At 43.6% G+C, this 16,807-nt stretch overlaps 1 protein-coding gene across 1 annotated transcript in view; it reads left to right on the forward strand.

Annotated features, from left to right (window-relative positions):
- Window positions 1–13,537: 13,537 nt before the first annotated feature.
- CHSY3 (chondroitin sulfate synthase 3) overlaps window positions 13,538–16,807 on the forward strand; it is a 133,027-nt gene continuing 129,757 nt past the window's right edge. Inside the window, exons 1-2 of the mRNA XM_032676542.1 lie at window positions 13,538–14,394; window positions 15,858–16,141. Coding sequence (XP_032532433.1) covers window positions 13,680–14,394; window positions 15,858–16,141 — 999 coding nt within the window. The 5' untranslated portion in view covers window positions 13,538–13,679. The remainder of the gene's footprint in view (window positions 14,395–15,857; window positions 16,142–16,807) is intronic.

Genomic DNA, 16,807 nt, shown 5'->3' on the forward strand with positions numbered 1-16,807 from the left:
GCAGCTGTGTTCTCAGCAACATGGCCTCAATACTTGTGACTGTGCCTGTTCTAGAACAGATGCATTGGTCACATAATCTGACCAGTGGATGTTTAGGATTGTACGGAGGCAGCGCTGATGGAAGCGTTCGAGGAGTCGCAGGTGGTGGCGGTAGATGACCCAGGATTCGGAACCATATAGGAGAGCAGACAGCACTATGGCTCTGTAAACACTGATCTTGGTACTTTTCTTCAAGTGTTTATTACGCCATACTCTTTTGTGGAGTTTTCCAAAAGCACTATATGCCTTTGCTAACCTGTTGTCTATCTCTCCATCAATCTTACCATCCCAGGAGATGAGGCTGCCCAGGTAATTAAACTGCTGGACTGATTTGAGCTCTGATTGGCCAATGGTGATATGGGGATGATGGAAGACTTCCTGAGGTGCAAGTTGTTAGAGGACTTACGGAGAATAGTACTTATGAAACAGGTGGCATTAGTCTCTTGTTACTTATTGCTAACTAATGCTACTACTCTTCCTTTGGGGAAGGCTGGTTAGCAAACAGCAAGGGAAGACAAACTAGAGTGCCAGTTGGGGACCACTGCATGATTTCAGTTTGCTTGTTATGGATGTGTACTGAACATCCCTTTGCACTTTCCCAAGCCCACTTGGGAAAGAAGATGTGAGGAAGTGGCCTTTCGAGATGTGCTGTGTAACTCATTGGCAGATGGAAATGAATCCTGAATTATTCAGAGGTCTGTAATGCTGAATTTCTCATGCAGCTGAGATTTGGAGCTGCCAAGGGCACACAGGGGTGTGGGCACCCTGCCTGTCACACGGGCAGCTCAGACAAGGAGCTGGATGCTTCAACAGCTCAGCAGGCTGTACTGGCTGCCTGGGGAGCCCTGCACCTGGGGGAAACAGGTAGGCGCTGCTGGCCATCTCTGCTGGCTCCCACTGAAACTTCTAGTGGCATCAGTTCACTCCAGAGATGGCACACTGTCTCTTAAACAACAAAAAAGGCCCCCCTCACTTTCTCACCTGTAAATGTTTTAACATGTTACGACTGGAGGCTGAATGCTTGCTGAAAATAAAACTTCTTTTTGCTGTTATTTTCTTAATCCATTTTGCCTTTGTTATTCAGCAGAGTGATGGGGACCATAAGGGTGAGAAACAGTGTAAACTCAGCAAAAGCAAAATTACATGTATTTCTGTAAATTATTAGGAGTTACTTAGTTTTCAAAATCAGTTTCAAACCTAGTAATTAAGTAAACTGCTGCTACATGCTTATGAAGTATTGAAGAATAAGCTGTTACTGATGATTTCAGCAGAATGGATTTGAGGAAGCTGTTGATCAATGAGATGATGAGGAAGGCATCCATTATAAAGTTCTACAAAGAGCTAAATTCTGTCACTAATAGTACAGTATACCAAACTTAATTAAAAATACTTAAGTCCTGGAGGCTTTTTCTGCCTACTCTCTGTTTTTCCCCTCTATTAGGAGATGTGCTTCCAGCTATACCTTTAAAACTTGATAAAACTTGCTCTTTAACAACTATGGGCATGTCTTGAGGATTCGTCTTCATAAATCAGAATAACGTTCTCCTCATAAAAATATTCAATGGTTTATGATTTTTCAAATTTTTCCTTTCATACCTGACGTTCAGAAAGGATGTCAGGATGCCTAGAAAGTTGTTCTTCGTAACATCAGCAGCAATGTTGTCTCACAAATCCTCCTTTTCCAGTATGGTTATGGGATTCTTCTCAAGTTTCTTTTCTGACACAAGGTTAGTTCTTGCTGATCCATCCTGGTGCTGATCCATCCTGGTGCTGATCCATCCTGGTGCTGATCCATCCTGGTGCTGATCCATCCTGGTGCTGATCCATCCTGGTACTGATCCATCCTGGTTATATCTGTGTATGCCAACAGCCTATTGGGTTATCCGCCGAACTTCAAGTTTACGGGGCCAGCTACATCCACAGCTTTGCTTCTGGCACCAGCCAGTTTGCACTCATGCTGCACATGGACAGTACACAAGTTTGGCAAGCACATTTCAGCTTCAAAATCATGCAGTGTATTTTTGCAGCTCCCTCTGACACGTTTTTCATGTGCACCATATTTACACCAATAGGCAATGCAATATTTTCTAGTGGCTGGCCACATTGATCTACCTCAACCAGTGTCATTCCAGCTGTAGGAAAGCTGCACCAGCAGCTACATCAAAGGGTCATGCTTTGTGTTAAGGCCAGAGACCCCAAGAAGCGGCCATTATGGTGTTAAATAAACAGACTTCAAAATAAATGAGTAAAGACTGATGAAAACAGAATAGACTCTGAAACACGATGTTCTCAGAGGCAGGACGCAGGTGAACAAGTGCTGTTAAGTAACAGTCTTGGGCCGCTTTGAGAAGTGGGAAGCTGGGAACTCCTTGGGAGTTGGTGGCTAAATCCTCACCCAGTTCCTGAGTGAGGGGATCCTCCTCCTGAGGAACACGGGCAGCTGAGAGCTGCCTGGCACAGAGACGCTGCCTAAATTACCACCATGCTGCTTCTGACAAAAAAAGGGGTAGCTGTTTTTTATCATAAAATAATTTTATCGTATTTCTCCTTACACTCTCTAAAGAGGTGAATAATTTTGACTCATCTTGCACATATAATTTCCTGCATGTGGTAATGTTAAAGCAAAAAAATTACTTACTATCCGTTCCAGAAAAAGAAAGTGAAGAAAGTTCTCAGTAATTCAACATCATGCTCATAAACAAGGATTTTGTTCTGTTTAAATTATGCTGGCAGAATATGCACAAAACCTAGACATTTCTAATTTTTTGCTTTACAGACTGGTTCTGTCTTCTAACTCCTCCTGCTTTGGAGTTTCAGATGAAAAGGAAAGAAAGAAAAAAATAAAGTTAAGAATATACAAGTTGGTTTTATAAGGTAATCAACCGTAACTGCTATGCGTTATGATTGCAGGATTGGGGTCTAATTTACACACACTCTCTTCCAGAGAATATTAACACACCAAACAAGTCAATAAGCTCTATTATAAAGGTACTTTTTTTATGATGTAAATTTCCTTTCTACTTATTGCAATTTCTCCTCCTACAGCTAGAATTCTCAGATGATAATTTATGTTAAAATCGAAGTGAAGTCTTCAGCAAACAGCTATTCCCTTGTTGAAAATACTGGCATCAAACCAAGGAACGTATGTGTGATTACTGTTATAATATATAGTTCCTTAAAGTTTCTTAAGTATTTAAGTTTTTCTTCACAGAGAGATTGATGCTTTTATTGGTGGTAGAAATAACAGAAGAACCAGGAAGAAGAATGTAATCTCTAATTTTAGAGAGCTGATCTTTGATTTTATCTCTCCACTCTTTATATTGAAAAATTCACCGAAGTACCCCCCTCAACAAAGTAGCTTAACTTTGTTATTGTAAATTAAACTTTTCTTTTGGTATGAAAAGATATTAAGCTGTTAAAGAGTGTCCAAAGGAGGCAATGAGGATGGTGAAAGATTTGGAGGGGATCCTTATGAGAAGTGACTGAGGGCACTTGGTGTGTTCAGCTGGAGAAGAGGAGACTGAAGGGAGACCTCATTGCAGTTAAAACTTCCTTGGGAGGAGAAGAGGAGGGGCAGCCACTGATCTCTGCTCTGTGGTGATCAGTGACAGGACCTGAGGGAATGGCCTGAAACTGTGTCAGGGGAGGTTTAGGTTGGATATTAGAAAAAGGTTCTTCCCCCAGAGGGTGGTTGGGCACTGAACAGGCTCCCCAGGGCAGTGGGCACAGCACCAAGCCTGGCAGAGTTCAAGAAGTGTTTGGACAATAGTCTCAGGCACATGGTGGGACTCTTGGGGTGTCCTGCGCAGGACCAGGAATTGTACTTGATGATCCTGATGGGTCCCTTCCAATTGTGGACATTCTGGGACATGTTTTTGTTGTCAAAACCAAATAGACATGGGCCAAGCATAGCCTCCTGTGCTCAGGAGAGCCACACACTCAGGAGAACTTTCCACTTTCAGCTCTTGTTATACTTTTACATAATAAAAATTGGTGGATGTGCTTCAGGTAGTTCTGCTTGGAAGCCATAGTTAGGCAGATGGATCAGTTTTAAAAAATTGAAGTTTAAACTTTAAAGCAGTTTCACACTGGTCCTGTTTTGTTCTCTTAGAGCCTCACCAAACTTGCTGTTCTGACTTCTGGCCTTACAGCTGCAACCCAGTTCTCCAAGCACCCTAAACTGAAGTTTTGCAGTTTAAAACTACCTTAGCCACACCTAAATTTCTTGAAGTTCTCTTTGGTACCTTCCTTTGTTATTCTAAACTGAATCCTTATGTGTTTGTTGCTGACACAGTCTGTGTTATCAACTAGTTCAGAAGTAGCTTCCTCAGTTAAAATTGATGAAAAATGTAAGTATGAAGGGGTTTTAAAGGAAAGAAAGATTTAATGAGTGCTCACATATATGCCCTCTGACCTACTCAGCATCACTGCTTTTCTGGTACATACTTTCTGTGTGCCTACAGAAGAAGATCTTATTACCTCTGATGCCTGCTTTTATCTTGCACTGTTTTTTTCCCTGTATGCTTTATGACATTTTCATCCTTATCTTCAGTAATTTTGCTTATTTTTCACTTTCTGCATACTTTAAGGCACTAAAATACAATTAAGTCAGGTTGGTCAGTTGTTGCATTGGAAATGCAGCAACAGGAATTTCTCTTTCTCATCCCTAGCATTGTTTCTTTGAGGAACCACTTCTTAGCGCCCTTTGAATCCTAAGGGATTTTTACATGGCAGTGCTTGAACTTATTCGTGCCTGTCCTTCTTGTAGTGTATCACTCTGCTGAAAACTGATGCCAATGATGGGCTCTCTTCTAAGAATATGCCCCCATGCTAATGTCAGCTTCATTGAAAAGGAGGCTTTGAAAAGGAAACACTTTTCCTTGTGTAGGATCTGTCAGCTAGTGTTTAAGCATAAAGCAGCATGCTGAGCACTCTTCAATGTGAAAAGGCTTTCAAATACAACCCTGAAAACAGATGAGATGAATCATGGAGTGCACTGAAGGTGATAATATGACTGTTTCCCCTGTCTGAGGATTAAAAGAGTGAAGCTAAATAAATGGAAGAGAATGGCAAATTTTAAATCTTCAGTTAAATCAGTAGTTTCTTGCCTGACCTTGGAAGTGACAGATAAGGAATGCTTTGATTACCCTCTGCTCAAGAAATCACACTTTGGGAAAAGACAAGAGTATGAGAAGAGTTCAGGTCTGTACCTTCACATCAGAATAAGGAGGCTGATCTGTAAAAAATGCACTTTCCCAACAAATAAGCTCTGCAGCCTTATGCTGCTTGGGGAATGCTACTCTCAAGGTAGGAGTAGAGATCTTGATACGTGCTCGACTGGTCTACAAAAAAATATTTATATTTACCAAATACCAACTGTTTTAGCATGTTAATGACCTTTCTTACTGTGACAGGAAACTAAATGTTGAAAATGACAGGGCATAGTTTATCGGATATGGTTTTACATCGCACTTGCTGCTGAATAGCTGAAATTCATTTAAAATACTTTTAAGAGAAAATAATTTGTTAGCTGACAAGTTCCAGTCTTAAAATTCCTAATGGTGATTACCTGAATAAAATGAGACAGAAAAAATGATGGAGGGTAAGCTTTGGTGGCCAGCCAAAACAGCAATCCTGTCCTGCAGGATTCTGAAGGGCTGTTGCTTTTGGGTGGGCAGATGGTATCCCTCTGTATCACTCCTGTAGTGTCCTTTTCCCATCATCTGGAAAAGTCTACAGGATGGAAGTGGTGGAATATACTATTTGAGGAATTTCTAGGCCCGTTGATGTGTGAATCAAGGGGAATCAACATTTATCCTTCTTGCCCCAGGGGAACTTTCATGCCTTTGTCCACAGAGCACCCAGTAGATCTTTGCAGCCCCCTTTTAGTATGGGTGCCACATCTATCCTAGCAGCTGGGAGGGACAAGATACTACATGGCATATAAATGTGTTCCCTAGCGTAAACAAAATGAAAATCCATCAGGATCAGCCTACTGTCATACACCTTGCATCTTCCAGCCTGGAAGGATGGGTTCCTATGCAGGACAGAAGGCTGACTAACTAGACTGCTTTTGAAATCCAAAGCCTTTTTGCTTTAACCCAGGTTTTGCATAGATATAGTTCCTGGAAACAGCCATAGACAACAGAAGAGAAAGTGAGACAGATAAGCTTATTTTACCATCAGAGGAATTCATCCATATTTGTCTTATGATCATCTGAAATTTCAGGTTACTTATGAGAAGATATCTCTTTGAAACTTGCGTCATGTAAATCTGTAAACTTTCTGCACTCTCACCTCAAGGCCACAGGCTAAATTGATGAACTGTTCTGAGTCCTAGATATTTTCTGCAGTTTGTTACATGCTGATGTTCATCAGTGCTGTCCCCCAATAAGCAAACTTTTCTCTCACAAATGTTGCATAAAGTACAAGTAGCTATGTAATCAGTGGGATTCTGCAAAGCAAATTTCCCAGATCTCATGCTTGATGCCGTTGCCCTGAGAATGTTAAGTTGCTAAATGCATGATTCACAAACTGAATTTCATTTCTCTCTTCACTATAGCCACTTTTAAGTATAAGGATACATTCAACTGGTAAACTATATTTTGAGCTACTTTTAAATGTGTTTAGGCATAAGAAAATTATTAACTTTCTTATTAAAAAAAAATGGACATAATTGCAGGCACATTATTTCTGTAATCATAACAAGCTTAATACCCATATTAGTGATTTGGAGCCAGTGCCTTTAAATGTAAACCAGTACTTTTACTCTGTAACACCTCGTACATTATCAAACAATATAGCCTTCTAATGCAAAAGTTTGAGGTATCTTCTTAATTTTATGCACAGAATAAACCTTCTATATTTTTTGTTTCTTGATTCTCTAATGTCCTAGTTCTGTTAGTATAGCTTCCATGCTAAAAAGAATATATTCTCCTGAATTTGGGCCACAAATTCTGGGTAAATGAGTAGCCAAAATATGCCACAAATGAAAAGATGGAATGGAAATGTGAGATGCTTCTTTCTTCAACTGTTGGGTTCTCTTCAGCCAAATGAAGGTTTCAAACATTACTAGTCCAATCTCCTATTCATATTACAGGTAAACAATGTTAGTAAAAATCATGATGTACATATTTTATATGATGTCTTTTCAACATAGAACAACTGTTTCCTTGTTGAATTGATTTCATGATTGACCTTTCATGCACATATTTTTATTCACAGAAGCATCGTATCTTTTAAATAAAAAAGAGATTTTTTAAATTGCTTTACGTGTGGTTTTTTTTTTAATTCTTGAATGCAATCATAAAAAGATAAATTACACAATCTAACTTTTTCCTTAGAAAATTCCTTATGCCTCTTAGAATATTTGTTTGTTTGTTTGTTTGTTTGTTTGGGTTTTCCCCTCAGAATTCTAGGTTCTCCGAACAAGACACTTTATACAAAGTGAGTATTAATTTTGCCAAAAATACAATTACTTTGGAAAAATCTTCTGCTACCCAGAGCTGTCCACTCTTCACACAGTGTATTCCAGGTACATACAGCAGGAAATGAGCAGGCAAAAGATAATGTTTTCAAAACTGTCCTAGAATTTTCAGCAAATAAATCAGAAAGCAAGTAGAGAAGCAGCTTCTCGAAAAGCATTTTTCTTAAAAAATGTATTAAATAAAATGGTGTAATAATAACAACTTGGTCTCGAAGATACTGTGTGATGGTTTGAATTATAATGAAATGCTGCCAGAAACCATCAGACTGCAACTACGGTGTTGTTTCACAAGGTGGCACAGCTACTCTTCATATTGTGCATGTGTACTTTTCCTCAACCAGTATCTAATCAGCCTCCCAGTGTGGCTGTAAAAGAGCCAACCTGCATTCAAATTAAGAAAGTATAAGGAAGGTCTTAAGGCATAAGCAAATTTTCAGGCCCAGTCCAAGGCTTATTGAAATCAATAAGAAGCTTTCCAGTGTCTTCGATGGGAATTTAATAGTTTATCCATGGTGTGTTTAAACTCTCCTGACAGGCTTTCTAATCCATTGCTGTTGGACATTAACTTTATATTTTACCTTCTTTTGCTTCCAAGAGGCGGAAAAAAGAAAAAAAAAAAGACTTCTTGTGGCCAGGTTGATCAAATGGTGGTATTACCTTTGGTACTACAACAATTAGTAAAAGCTACTACAACAAAAACTTAAGAACATATTTTACAATTTTTGAAAGAAAGCATTATACAGTTTATTTTCCTACTGTAGATATTTCAGGAAAGTTACATTAAGCAAGGAAGGTTTTTACTTCCAGTCTTGATATTCCTCCATACAGGCTGTTCTCAGAGTACTTTGAGAACGAAGTGTTTCTGCTGAGGTCTTTAAAAGAGGTATTTTCTGCTGTGCTCCTTACAATAGTAGCTGTCTCTTTACCAGGATTGATGTACATGGCTTTCTGTCTGCCCTAAGTGCATATGGAGATGTAAGACACTGCTGATTTTCTTTCAAATGGGAAAAATTGCTTTGCTTCATCCTTATGTCTGCCACTAGCAGGCAAAAAAGTGTGAGAAAAATGTTAAGACAAACCCATTTAAGTCTCTTGAGACTATGTCTTCCATACAAGTCAATGGCTATTGTGGCACCTGAGGAGGAAGAGGGTAATAAACACTGCTGTCCATCACATAGGATTGCTTAATGCATCCCACACAGAGGTGGGAGCTATGTATGGATGTCTCCTATTCATAAAAGAGAGTGATTTAGTCTCGTTTATTTGTATTCCAAGATGACAGGGAAAAAAACTACAAAATACAGACAAGATAAGTTTGAAAGAGTTTGAAAGAGGAGCAAAATAAAGCAGGTTAAATGAAATTTACATATGAATTGCCTGTGTAAGCTTTAGTGTAATAATTTTTCATAAATAACGGAGCAAATGTTAAATCTGAAAGGATTTTCCTAAGCATGGACTTCATAGCCCAACCTATCCCATATACTATTTCAATTTGGTTTTAAACCAAAAATAAATTACATGAGTATGGAGTTCCATGTTGTCGGGGTTTTTTGTTTGTTTTTTTGTTGTTTTTTGGTGGTTGGTTTTCACAAATAAAAGCTGGGCTTGGTAACAGTTGATGCTGCAAAATCACCTTGAATCTAAAATTTGAGCTACTGATGGATTTTCAGAACTATGTATAATTCTACAAGATATAAAGGTCTTATTTTCAGTAATGCCTATTGCACTTCCTTGATCTCAGTCTGGAATAGGACCAAGTCCATGAGCATTAGAAATGGCTCTGTGGACAGCAGTGAAGGAGCAAGATATTGCAGTTGACCTCCTGCTGCAGTAGCTGTCATTTCTCTGCAAGGAAATGGTGGTAAGACTGTAAGTCTGTGAATGTGAGGGAATATACAAAGGATATATTCTCCTCCTCTCAGCTTCTCTCTCTTGAAAGAAAGGGCTATACTTATCCAAGATTTGGCTGGGCCCCATGCCTAGTAAAATCAACAGAAAATGCTTTAATAATATTCATTTCAGGGTTAATAGATTGGTCACATAATTACCTTCCAAAATAAAACTGTACCTAGAAATGCAAATGGCTATGGTCAGATGCTGGAATAACACAAGCACAATGTTAAAAGATCAAATTCAGCCATAAGCACTGTGGAGTTTTAGTATATAAAAATAAAAAACTATAAAACCAATAAAACTATTTCTTAGTCAAAATGCCACTAATGCATATGATTACCCAGGTATATCAATGAATAAATTTACAGTTACAAAAATGTTAAAAGACAGTTGTCAGTTGCAACTACTGCTCTCCAAGTGATGTGTATATGCCTCCATAATAAAACTGAATGCTCAAGGGAAATTTCAGTCTTAAAGTTCCTAAAAGTTTGCTCTACAAAGACTATTGAAATGTCTTTATCTTTTGCAGGTGGCTGTGCTAGGTCAGATGTGAGCCATTTTTGTGGTGTAGGCATATTATTGTCTTTCAGTTAGAGCCAAATGCTATAAATTTTGTTTAACACACCTAAAAGGGAGCTATTCAGACTTACTCACAGTGATATTTTAAAGAATAGGAGCGAAAAAGCAGTGAAAGAAGTTTTGGTTTGGCTTCAAAGACTACTGTAAATTTTTCAGATTTGTCTGGTAGCAATAGCTCCTGTCCTTTCAATAATTAATATTCCAGTCTTAAGTTTCCCCTTTCTTGCATTAAGCAGGTCCATTTGTTGCCACTTTTTGAAGGCTTTTTTTTGCTTTGAAAATGACATTCATCGCAATTATTCTTTCTTAACTTCCTAGCAAAACCCGGGTTGATTGTAGTGGCTGCTGCAACATAAACTGAAGCCATCTGCAAATGTAGTTTCAAAATTAACACAATATGTTAACAAGATAGTCTAAAAAAGAAAAAAAAAATCTGATTTTTTTTTTTCATCTCTGAAGTTAACTAACCTGTTCTTAATACCTCAAAATCTAAACAAACCCCACTAATTATATGTTAAAGTTCATTTATATGTTAAAGTCTGCCTTGGTGGATATGATTTTTGTAGCAACACGTATAAACCAAACAGATATGGAAAGCTGAGACAGTCACCATACCAACAATCCTAATTAAATGGTCTCTTTTCAGGAATGTCACTAAACTGCTTTATCAAGAAATAGTGTAACAGTTATTGACCCTTGATATGCGTACCTATTTATATATGTATATTTAATCTTACTATTCTATAAAGCTCTCTTTAGAGCAAAACAACACAATTAACAGTCAGGAGTTCTATTTCAGGTAACAGCTCAAATGCAGTTGAAGCAATTAATTTCTCTTCATAATCATGCTTCAGTTTTTTGACAAATTGCAAGTTTTAGCAGCTGGTTACATATATGAAAAGAAATCCTACTACTCTAGCAGACCTGTTATTTTATGTTGGATATCTGAGGTTGAAGGAAATATGGAAACATAGTTCAGTAAGTTCCTTTCTGACTATGGAATTCAACTGGATGCTTTATTTTCCCTGTTCAGCTCTAATATGCTCCTGGGCTATGTGTGTTTCAGCTGATCAACCTACACTGTTAAAATGTCATTTCTTGAGACGACTGACACAGGACATGGGACCAGCAGGATATAAGACTGTGCCCAAAGACAGATTCACAGCTTATTCTAAGCCCCACTTAAAGTGAAGCTAGCTTTAGTCAGTGCTTTCCACCTATGGCTGCTGTGAAGAGATTGTGAATGGTGTTTTAGATGCCTTATACATGATCTGGAAAGGCATTCTGAAGGCAGGTACAGGACTGTTACTATTAGCCACTAGATGCCACCGTTGCTCCTATAAAAGTGGTCCACTCTGTGTCTTTGTCCATTAAACCCCACAAAATCTTCAGCTTATTTCCCCATGTTATATCAAAATAGTGGTACGGCATTAAACTAAAAATATAAATGTAGATACATACCTTATACTCAATTCCTTTGCAAACTATTTTGATACAACACCTTAAGGTCCATTTTCATCTTGGAATCATGTAAAGGGCTTTATGGTCACCTCTCATGGGTTCACCTGCTCTTTCTGTGACAAAAATAAGAGCTGTCAGACCTGAGGAGTCAGCACAGTTGACACTGACTGAAGTAATTTCAGTATATAAGCAATGGAAGTGGCTTAGCGTCGTCATACATTGTGCCTCTGCAACCTCATAGCAGTAAGTTGTCTGAAAATTTAGGACACCATTATGATGGGGTTGTGTAGGTCTAAAGGAGCCCCTGCTACTGGAGATGGTACCACACATGACTCACCAGGACCCATCAATTCCCAGCTGTTTGCAAGGAGCTGGAGGGAAGGGCTGAGAGGCAGTATTTTTAAATGCAAGACTCAAAAGGAAAACAGAAACACTCATAATACCGATAATTCTCAATGCCATTCTAAAGGCTTTCTGGAGGACATCCTTCCAAACTGTCTGTTTGTAGCTTGGTAAAGAGAGACCCAGGATCTGCTATCTTGTTGCTCACAGAACGTCTCAGGTGGTGTTTATATGCCCAGACACAATGCTTGGATTTTTGTTTTTAGTGATGACAGCTGGAGTAAATACCTAGTGCCTTACTGTTTGATGGCATAAATGCACCAGCCTGTGTGCACATGGAGAGGAAATTAATGATGGGCTGCTTTGGAAAGGATGCTCAATCCTGGGGAAGCCACAGAGTATGTTTACAGAGCCTGATACTTGCACATCCCAAAACCACAAAGAGCACACCGAATGCTCACTGAATGTGGCAGGGTCACAGAAAATCTGCAAATTACTTCAGTAGGTGACCTCTTCATAGTTAAAGACTATGCAGAGTAGACTTTCTTTGTTAGGTGGGCAAAGTGATACCTTTTTCCAAAAAGGCTTGAAATTTTCCTCTCACTATTCCAGTACTTCTGCTAGCATCACACAAAAGCAGCCTCCATACTCCTCCTCTCACCTTGACATATGTGTCTGACAATTGATAAAGTCATATGAAGTGACACACAATGCCATAGACTTAGTTATAAAAATGGGTGGTTTTGCTGAAAAACTGTTAAATATACGCTACTGGATCTTCTGTCGCTTGGATGTATTTCAGTGAAACAACAAATGGATGTGATGAGCAGTTTATGGCTTTCACTGGAGATGGGCATCTTGCACAATTAAATAAGGGATGCATATAAATATGGAGAACAGGCAAGCAACCTTAAACTTCAAAATTACAGCTGTCCCTATAGGAACAGTGTCCTAGTCATTTAATTCCTGCTGTCGGTCATCCCAGGCTGTGGACAACGCCGTAACCCTGAGGTCGGGAATCCACGCCACAGGGCAAGGCGCTCTCCGCTGGGGAGTCGTTAACTGTCCGGGGCGGAAAGCAGAGGCCAAAGTGGGGGCAGAGGAGGCAGCTTCCCTCCTCCTGACACGACACCCCGGGAGCTGCCTCCCACGACCACCACTCCGGAGGAGAAGGCCGGGCGCGACCGTCCGCCCCGTGGCCGCCCTCGGGCGATGCGGCTCCGCGCCCGCAGATGAGCCCCCGACCTCGCCCGCTGCGGCAGCGGGAGCGGGACACACCGCGACAGCCAGAGCACGCCGGGCGACGGGGGCACCGCCACCCCACCGCCCCGACCCGCCCTCCGCCCCGGCCCGGCCCCAGCGGGCGGAGGGGTCGCCGGCGGGCGGCGGGGCCGGGCCGGGGGCCGAGGCCGCGGCGCGGGGGGATCCGCGAGCGGCACCTAAAAAAATCGTTTCCTTCCGGAGCGGCGGCGGTGGCCGCCACTTCCCCGGCGCGGCTCGGGCACCGGCGGCGCCCTCCGGGGTGAGGCGCTCGGCAGCCGCGGAGGAAGGCGGCGGGCGCGGAGCGTGGGCCGGGGAGCCGTGCGGCGGGGGCTGAGCCGTGCGGCGGGGGCTGAGCCGTGGGAGGGGCGGGGAGGGACCAGGCGCCGCCGGGGGCGAGGTGCCAGCGGAGCGGAGGCGCCGCCGCTCGCGCTCCGCCGCCTTCCCGCCCGGAGAAGTTTGACTCGGGAGCAGCGCAGCCGCCCGGGCCGCCGCGGCGGGGCAGGGCAGGGAGCCGCGGCAGGAGGCGCCGCGCCTGGGGCCGCCGCGGGACGGGGGTCGCCTCCAAGCGGGACGCCGGCGGCGGTAGCGGCGCTCCGGGAGCCGCCCCGCCCGCGACATGGCAGCGCGATCCCGGAGACCCTGGTTGAGCGTGGTGCTGGGGCTGGTGCTGGGCTTCACCGCCGCTTCCTGGCTCATCGCCCCGCGAGTGGCCGAGCTCAGCGAGAAGAAGCGGCGCGGCGCCAGCCTCTGCTCCTACTACGGCCGGGCGGCGGGGCCGGGGGCAGCGCGGGGCGCGGCGGCGGCGGGCGGGCAGCAGGCGCCGCCGGAGGCACCGGCGGTGCTGGGCGGCACGAGTTTCAGGAGCAGCCCCTGGGAGCTGCCGCCGGCGGCGGCGGAGGGCACGGTGTCCAGCCCCGCTGCTGGCGGGGAAGGGGAGCCGGAGGAGGAGGAGGAAGGCGGCGAGAAGCGGAGCGGCCGGCCTGGCGGCAGCCACAACGGGAGCGGGGACTGGGGGGGTGCCCCGGGCTGCGCCAAGCCCCGCAACTTCCTCTACGTGGGGGTGATGACGGCCCAGAAGTACCTGGGCAGCCGGGCGGTGGCGGCGCAGCGGACGTGGGCGCCCTCGGTGCCGGGCCGCGTGGAGTTCTTCTCCAGCCAGGGCTCCGCCGCGCCCCCCGGGCTGCCCCCGCTGCCTGTCGTCGCCCTGCCCGGCGTGGACGACTCTTACCCGCCGCAGAAGAAGTCCTTCATGATGATCAAGTACATGCACGACCACTACCTGGACAAGTACGAGTGGTTCATGCGGGCGGACGACGACGTCTACATTAAAGGTGACCGGGGCGCGCCCCGCCGGCGGGAGGCAGGGAAGCAGGGAGCGGTGTTTGAGAGCGCAGCGGGGTCCCATGGTGGGTGGAGGGGAGTGTCGCTTTTCGTCTGGGACGGGGAGCGCATGGGGTATCTCGACCTGCCCCCGCCCCGGCGGCGTTTGCTTCCAGCCTCACCGTGCGGGCCATGGAGAGCCGCGTCGTCGCTGCGGTTCCCGAGGGAACCCCGACGTGCGGAGAGCAGAGGCTGCGGGTTGTAGCGCGCCGGGCGCGGTGAGCGGTCCCTTGGGTGGGCGTGGGGTCCCGGTGCTGCGGCCCCCGCGCTCGCTGCGGTCGCGGCCCGACCGCAAGGTGTGTGTCTCTTGGTCCCGCCTCGTCCCCCGGCTCCCCCGGCGGAGTCCGTGCGGGTCTCCTCGGGAGTGATGCTGCTGTCACCCGCTTGCCCCGACCCTGGGCTGAGCGAACGCAGCTGCCGCGGGTGAAGTTGCTGCTGTTCAGTGCAGCGCGTGTCCCCGGACAGTGCCATCCCTGCGAGTTCCATAGCGCCGTTAGGACATGATGCTCTGCAGCTTCCTTTGGTCTGCGCCTGTTGCTGTGCCGTTATTCGTGTCGCGTCCCGCGCCCGGGAAAGAGAAGCTGGAGTTGTAAATAAACCCAGGTTGTGAGCTTGGTTGCTTACACTGTTTTAAGTTCACTGAAGGTACCTATACCCTTCCCAGTTTGTCTCTTGATTTTGAGTCACTTAAAATGCTTGCTTGTCAACTATCTGTCACCTGTCAAATATTGGCACATACGTATGTATATTCAGTTGCAGATGTAAAGTTGTCAGTGTTTTCTTTGGGCTCATTTCGAAGTTATAATGAACCTGCCTTTAACTGGTTACACAGTACCGAGTTAAACCTATCCAGAAACTTTCCATTTCAAGTAAACGTGAAATCAGAATTTTTTAAAAGAACTAGGTAAGGGGTTTGAAGGAAAAGAGTGTAAACATTGTAGCACTGGAAATAATTTGAAAGGGACCTGAGCTTTACATTTTTTTCTGACAATTAGTCTATAATGAAATGTGTTTTGCTTAGTTAATTTGTTTGCTCTGCTTCCCTGGAAGCAGATTGGAAGCAACCTGGAACCATATTGTCCAAATTGCCTGACTTTGGAAAGAGTTTTAAACTAGCAAGTGAGTGCTTTCCGTCAGTATTGGTTGAACAGAGCAAACTTTACTGATTAAATTTAATTTTGATCGTATTCTGACTTTTGGCTGAAGGAAAATGTCATTGTAATGTTAATTAAAACAAACAAACAAAAAAGGTAAACTTGTCCAAGGATATTTTCAGTTAGGTGTAGGATTCTACTTTAGAGGAGATTTCCTGTGGCAGTCTCAGGTGCCTATTATATTTTTGTGAAAGCTTGAACTACAGGAAAAGAGGTGGCTGGCAGAGAAGTCAGAGAAATAACAGTGATCTTTTTTTCAGGTGAAAAATTGGAGGAGTTTCTTCGCTCACTGAACAGCAGTAAACCTCTGTATTTGGGACAGACTGGTCTGGGTAATATTGAAGAACTCGGAAAACTTGGGCTGGAGCCTGGGGAGAATTTCTGCATGGGAGGGCCAGGAATGATCTTCAGTCGGGAGGTTCTCAGGAGGATGGTGCCACATATAGGTGAATGCCTTCGAGAAATGTACACTACCCACGAGGACGTGGAGGTGGGCAGGTGTGTCCGAAGGTTCGGAGGAACTCAGTGCGTTTGGTCATACGAGGTAAGTGATGGTGGAAATTGCAATGTGCTGTTTGTTGGCAGAGTTTTACGCCTTGCGACGTAAGTGGCTCTATCCACAATCTCTTTCCACCATAATTAAGTTTTAGTGCATGCAGCGGAATGTGAACTGCGGGCTGTAAGGAAAAAAGAGAGGGAAATATTCACAGCGTGTTGCTGTAAGCATGTTTATTTCTACTTGTGTCTGTTTTCATTGGTGACACCTGTTGCAGCCTTTTTTAAGCATTGGTATGCTGTAAATTGCTAGAGCATTACCTTGAGAGTTTCTACATATAATCCTTGACTGTTGTATTTGATGAATGTTGTTCAGGTTGTATCCTTCTGAGAATTTGGGTTTGGATAAGCATATGGCATATCTGTTTGTTCAGCATCACAGTCTCTTAAAATATGTCTTAATTACTCAGATGTATTGTAATGGAGTTCGTTATTGGCAGAAGTAGAAATAGGGTTTTTTTGGGTGGGTTTTTTTTGTACAGGAATGAAATTTGTTACACTGCCTGTGTCTATGATACAACTTGAATTGTGCTTTTTCTAGTGTAGAACAGTATTAAAATGTATTAAGGGCATATGCAGTATAACAATTTTTTTTATGCTGAAGTAATTCAGTAGTAGCATTTTCTGAAGTCATAACAATGTGTTGCAGTACCCA

The sequence above is a fragment of the Chiroxiphia lanceolata genome, chromosome Z, assembly GCF_009829145.1.
Source record: "Chiroxiphia lanceolata isolate bChiLan1 chromosome Z, bChiLan1.pri, whole genome shotgun sequence".
Lineage (NCBI taxonomy): Eukaryota > Metazoa > Chordata > Aves > Passeriformes > Pipridae > Chiroxiphia > Chiroxiphia lanceolata.